General features: G+C 31.2%; 1 protein-coding gene across 1 annotated transcript in view; it reads left to right on the plus strand.

The window, feature by feature from the left end:
• The window catches only part of LOC111409924 (dynamin-related protein 5A-like), a 10,366-nt gene extending 7,913 nt beyond the window's left edge, over window positions 1-2,453 (plus strand). The window contains exons 13-16 of the mRNA XM_023040042.1: window positions 241-291; window positions 1,438-1,666; window positions 1,826-1,965; window positions 2,088-2,453. Of these exons, the coding sequence (XP_022895810.1) occupies window positions 241-291; window positions 1,438-1,666; window positions 1,826-1,965; window positions 2,088-2,216 (549 nt within the window). The 3' untranslated portion in view covers window positions 2,217-2,453. The remainder of the gene's footprint in view (window positions 1-240; window positions 292-1,437; window positions 1,667-1,825; window positions 1,966-2,087) is intronic.
• The last annotated feature ends 4,612 nt before the right edge of the window (window positions 2,454-7,065 follow it).

Consider the following 7,065-nt stretch of genomic DNA (forward strand, 5'->3'; position numbering starts at 1 on the left):
GTCATTGCCTCGCAGTTTTTGGGTAGCAAGAAGTAACTGCAGTGTTGCCTTTCGGAGTCCCATGGTTGATAATGTGGAGAAAAATGATAAATGGGATGAATAGATCGAGTTTCTATTCTGATATATCGTGACAAAAAATGCCTAATGTGAGATTATCCTGGGCTTATCTTGAGGGAACCAGACCCGCATACTTATTCTTCCCTCCTCTTTTTGTTTTTATTTTTTTTATTCCCCTTTCAGGTTCATGGAATATTGAAGGAACTGGTTCAGAAATCAATTAGTGAGACTGTGGTAAGTCCAACTATTTTCTATTCAGTGTCAACATGTTAATTTCACTATATATGGATGAAAGGTATGGTAATTAGCACAAAACTTCCACGTCCTTAACTTTCATTTTTGGCATTTTCACAACTATTTTCACCTTTTATTGTGAAAAAGGTTATTTTCATTTAATTTCTCAATAAAAAAAATGTAAAATGACAAATATACCATCCTATTTAAATAAAACAAAAAAAGAAAAATTAAAGAACAAATTGTAATTATATTCCAAAACTTTTTAAAAACTGCAAATGAGTTTAAATAAATTATTGAAAAGGTAATTAACACAAAAACGTCTCTACCTTTCAATATTATTGTTCAGAACTTTTCTACTTCTTTGGTATTTTTTACCTTTATTTTCACATTGCATTGCGAAAATCATCATTTCTATTCATTTTCTCAATAAAAAGCTGTAAAACTATTTAATTAAAAGAAAAATAAAAAAAATTAAAGAACAAATTGCAATTATATTCCCAAATTTCTTGTACTTTTTTGAAAAATTTGGCAGTATAATTGTAATTTGTTCTTTATTTTTTTTTATTTAAATAGGAGGATATATTCGTCATTTTATAGTTTTTTATTGAGAAAATGGATGAAAATGATAATTTTCGCAATGTAATGTGAAAATGCCCAAAAAATGAAAGGAAGGGAAGTTTTGCAAAATAATATTGAAAGGTAGGGGCATTTTGTTCTGATTACCCATTTTAATAATTTATTTGAACTAATTTGCAGTTTTTTAAAAAGTTTATAATTGCAATTTGTTTTTTAAATTTTCTTTTCTTTTTGTTTTATTTAAATAGGATGATATATTCGTCATTTTATAATTTTTTAATTGAGAAATTGGATGAAAATGACATTTTCTTCAACGAAAATACCAAAAAATGAAAGGTAAGTACGTTTTGCACAATCACATTAAAAGGTAAGGATGTTTTGCACAATAAATTAAAAGTTAAGGACATTTTGTGCTAATTACGCCACACAAAAATAATTGGAAGAAAATAGGGAAGACACTGAAGCAATGGAATTGAAGGAGAAATTATCTTGTCACATGAAATATTTCAATATTTAGTTACCCGTCAAAGACTTATGGAGGCTTGCGTTGTGTTTATTGCTGTTCAGGAGTTGAAGCAGTATCCCTCTCTTAGGGTGGAGGTTGGGCATGCAGCTATTGAATCGTTAGAGAGGATGAGGGATGAAAGCAAGAAGGCAACTCTACAGCTAGTTGAAATGGAGTGCAGTTACTTAACTGTAGATTTCTTCCGCAAGCTTCCTCAAGATATGGATAAGGGAGGAAATCCAACTCATTCATTATTCGATAGATACAATGACTCGTATCTCAGACGTATTGGTAAGTGTGTCACTTTCGGTTCCACTTCTATGATTTTAAGATAAATTATATATCTGGTAGAGGATTGGATAATATTCGACACGACAAACTACGCATGCACTATATGTTCTTATTTGCATCAAGATTACCTCCTTAATTGGTTTGTCGCTTCTTGAACAGGATCGACTGTCTTGTCTTACGTCAATATGGTTTGTGGAGGTCTGAAGAATTCCATTCCAAAGTCTATCGTTTATTGTCAAGTTCGCGAGGCAAAACGCAGCTTACTCGACCACTTCTTCGCCGAGTTGGGAAAAAGAGAGGTACGAATTTCATCTCCTATATTTTTCTCCAGCAACCCACTGAATGCAGTGAGAATATTTATAGAAGAAAGAAAAAATATAGCTGGTTTATTTATAATTAAACTGTTAATGTGGCTTTACAGGCAAATCAGTTAGGCAAACTGTTGGACGAGGATCCAGCTATTATGCAGCGACGGGTCTCTCTTGCAAAGAGACTGGAGTTATACAGAGCTGCTCAAGCTGAGATCGATTCAGTGGCATGGTCAAAATAGATGTGGAGATCTCTTTCGCTCGTTTCTGTTCTTGTTTCTTTATAGCAACACTTTTGGCTTAGTTAAGATAGGAGAGCTTTGATTCTTTTGTGTGACACTGCTTGCGTTCTGTTTATGGGTTATATTCCAAATTCTTTCTGTGGTTAGCTATGTATAATGTTATCCTCTGCGCTATTACTACTTGAATTCTAATACACAGTAGACCACTTTTTATGAATTTATACGCCTTAAAGCACACTGTATGATCCCATTACCCAATGCTGCTTTTCTGGTAATAATTATTTTCGCACTTGTGATATCAACCGTTAATTGTCAATTTTTTATTCTCAACGTTCATTTAGTTGCAGATCTTGTCTTTGCTGACCTACGTCCAAAAAATTTCTGAGGGCGGAGAAAGATTTATTTAACTCTCGTATTTCTAAATAATTGAAATAAGCAGCAAAGAAAAAAATTTGACAAAATGTTAACCCTCGCATAAATGTACAATTAGCAGAATATTTGGATGTAAAACAAAATTGTCAATTAATTGAAATTTAAGGATAAAGCTGCGATGAAAAATAGTATTGAAGGCCTTCATTTCAATTAAAATCAGATAATAAAAATTGTGACATAAATATAATCACTTTGAATATTATATTTTTTTCGTACATTAGACGAGTTAATTGTTCCAATAGTCACTAAACTTAAGTCAATGTCTTTGATTGACCATTGAAGTTTAAAATGTCGAATTTTGGTCACTGAATTTAAGTTCATGTCTTCAATTGCTCACTGAACTTAGATCTATGTCTTAGATTGATCACTGAAGTTTAAAATGTCGAGTTTTGGCCACTAAATTTTGGAATATGTCGTATATTACTCACTAGCATAACTGTTGAACTTACAGTAAGTAATGTACAATATTTTTCAAAGTTCAGTGAGTAATGTACAATATTTTTCAAAGTTCAATGATCAAAACTCGGCATTTTAAATTTTAGTGAGCAATTAAAGACATTTACCTAAATTCAGTGATTAAAACTCGACATTTTAGACTTCAGAAAGCAATCGAAGACATGGATCTAAGTTCAGTGACCTGCATTAGACATCATATTTTTTCGTGCATTAGACATCATCCAATTGCATATATTTGGAGGCTCCAAGTAGTTAGTTGATAAGTTTATTCAAAAGAGCCAATTTATTTTAATTATAACGACTGTTAACCTTAGAAATTCTCATCTTTTTTGTCCAATTCTCACGCAAGACCTTCTAAGAACAATTTTTGATATATAATAAGCAAATAAAATTCAATCAAAAGCTGGTCATGAATCATGATAGATATTACATCTTCATTCTTTTTAAACTGTTGTTCCAAGTTTTTGGCGGGAATGATAATCACCCGCCACCTCGGCCTTCATCCACCGTACTAACTTAAAGCTGTATCAATACCTTTTCACCAACTGCACCTTACAAAATTCTTGCTTTATCTTTTTCCGTCCATTCATTTCCCACGTTTCCAAATCTGAATTTCGCCAATAGAAGGAAATTCGAGATTCGGACTACTTTTTGTAATTTTGATTGTAGAATCAATTATTTTTGTTGGAGCGCAAAATCTTGATGAGGATGGCGTTGAAGTGCTTTGCAATACGGATCTCACATCATTTCTTCCTCTTCCATACGGCGATCTCCAAAATATGGTTCGTAAACCTGTTTGGAATTCATATCTTCTAAGGGTAAGTTCATGTAAATCTTTCATTCCTAATACTAATAATTTTCAATATATTACTAGTTTAATATTTATTCTCAATAAATAGAATGACATCAAACTGGGGAATGTGTTTTCTATATATATGGGATTAGATAGATGCATACCTTTCGACGGTTTTGTAGATTCAAGGCTATGAAGATACTTATAGTCGAGTCACTTTGTCCATGACCGTGTAGTGTAGAGCCTAATTATATGGTTCAACATAAATGAGCTCAAGGGGGCAGTTTTTGTTTGGAGTGACAGACAATATAACCCATTTTGGCAGATAAATTACAGAGAAGCGTGAATGTCCACTATAGACTCCTCGATTTTAATATGTAGTGAAGTAGCTCTTATATTGAGTGTGAACCATGGAAATGTTGGTGTCTCTATATATATTGTCTATTCATTATTTGCTCTCGGCTTTGGGATTAGGGCATCGATAAAAGAAATAAGCTAAAAGAAAGTGGAATTTTTGTTTGCTGATTCATGTATATTTAATATGCACAGTTGTTTATACGTTGAGAATGGCACTACAAGTTTGATGGTCCCTAGCTTGGTTGGATTGTTAGAACAATTTCATGTAACGTGGCCAAGTAATAGTATTAATAAACTAATTAAAGTAATTTATTGTTGCTAAAATTCAATTAGCCCATTGTAAAGTGGTAAATTTATAACTGTCCACTTTGATGAAAAGAGGGTAGTTTTTATGATCCATGAGAAACTAAATCCATCAAGTTAAACATTCAATTACAGAGATGAAAAGAGAGAGAAGGTTTAAATTATTCAAATTATTGCCATGTATCAATGTATGTTTATTGATTAATTAAATTAAATTTATATGTGAAAATCATGAATTCTTAAAATCTTGGTATTAGGGTTAATAACTTACATGTGGTATCAGAGCCAAGGTTATGAAATTCTTGATTTTCCTTTGAATATTATAGATTTTTTTACTTATCGATCCTTAATTATTTTTTATAGATTTATGAATTAAGGTTTGTTGATTATGATTTGTTTGCGGGAAGATCATTATCTCATTTTAAGTTTTTTTTAATGTGAGTTTGGTTCTGCTTTGAAAAGGTCAGTGCCTGTAAAGTGTTAAATAAAAAAAAAAAATGACATATACAAACTAATTAATAGACGAAAAAAGACATTGGCAGAATTGTATGTACAGTAAGTTTTTTATTGTTTTAGGCTATTAAGCATTTATTATTTTCAGATTCAGAATTAATTTGAATTATAGATTAAATTAGATTATGTTTAGTTTAATTACTTACTTTTTATGTTTTATTTATGTAACTAATGCTTGATTAATATTGTTTGTTAGTCACCAAAATGACTACACCTTATGGTATTTTGTATACTAAATTACATAATATATTTGTCAATTATTCATGATAGTTTGATGCTTATAAACGAAAATGACATTATTATTGTTACTGTCAGGAGTATCTTGACGTTCATAGATTATAAAATTGTTATGGATCGCCCAAAGGTTGATCAATTAGTTTTATTAATTTGAACATAATCGTGGTTAATTAATATACTTAGTCGGATGTATTTTGTATATCCGAAGATATGATACATGTTTGATTAGAGTATATTCAATTACCAATTGAGTGAAATTAAATTAGCATCATTACGTTTATTATGATGGTATAACGAAGTATAACCCGAAAGAGAACTATGGTATACATTTATTGTTATCTAAATCTGAATTTAAGTGTTTAAATCTAAACTCAAAGCACTAATGTTAGAGCATTTTATATTTTTACAACATTTGTTCCTGTTTCTCTACATTCGTATGTTTCATCTGTATCACTGTTCAATGGGCTCAATTTCTCTAACTAGTGTGAGCAAGTCCAGTTCAACTTAGACGTTTTGAACTTAGACTTGGCATTTCAAGTTGAGAGACCTACTGATCTCACTAATAAGAGCAGTGCTGATGAAAGATATTTCCATAAAGCTTGGGAAAGATAAAATAGATTAAGCCTAATATTTATGTGGATAACCTTAGCAAAGAATATTAAGTCTACTATTCCTAAAACTAAGATTGTTAAGGAATATATGAAGTTTGTGGAAGAACGTTTCCAAACTTGTCAGTTGTTGGCACACTGATGAGTACTTTAACCACCATGAAATTTGATGGTTCTTGTACTATGCATCAGCATGTTATTGAAATGGGTTAACATTGTAGCAAGACTCAAGACTCTTGGGATGACTGTGGATGAGAACTTTTTGGTACAGTATATTATCAATTTCTTGCCTCCTGAGTATGATCTATTCCATATGAACTGTAATACCTTAAAGGATAAATAGAATGTAAATAAATTGCATAGTATGCTCACACAAGAGAAGACAAGGCTTAAGAATCAACAAACTCATTTAGTTCATCTAGTAAGTAATTAAGGAGTTGGAAAGAAATATAAGAAAATGTTTGGAAAGGGAATTAAGCAAGGATCATTAAAGATAAATGAGTCTTCTGCCCAAATCCACAATAGGAACATAAGAAAGATACGTGCCATTTCTTTGGCAAACTTGGACACCATAAAAGGGATTGCTTGAAATGTAACTTATGGTTCGAAAGTAAATGTAAGATTATTTCTTATATATGTTTTGAATCTAATTTGGCAGAAATTCCTTATAATACTTGGTAGATTGATTCTGAATGTATTATGCAGAGATTCCTTTCAATCCAGACCATAAATCTAAATAAAAAGTTTATTCTCATGGGAAATCGAGTCATAGCTCCAGTTGAAGCCATTGGAACCTATCGTTTGATTTTAGATATTGGACATAATTTAGATTTATTTCAAATCTTTATGTACATTCCATTTCTCGCAATTTAATTTCCTTATTGAAATTTGATTCTGCTGAATATTTCTGTTATGATGGAAATAGATGTTTAAATTTGCTTAAGCAAAATCATCTTATCAGTTTCCCTATTCTTTATGATTTTTTATATAAATTATTGCTCGATAACCTCTTTGCCAAAACTCTTTTGACCTTGCGCATAATTTTGGTGCTAAACGTGGTTTAATGAATGAATGATCTGCTAACATGCGGCATAAACATTTGGGTCACATATCCAGGAAAATGATAGAAAGATTAGTAAAGAATAAAATC

This window comes from Olea europaea, chromosome 15 (assembly GCF_002742605.1).
Source record: "Olea europaea var. sylvestris chromosome 15, O_europaea_v1, whole genome shotgun sequence".
Lineage (NCBI taxonomy): Eukaryota > Viridiplantae > Streptophyta > Magnoliopsida > Lamiales > Oleaceae > Olea > Olea europaea.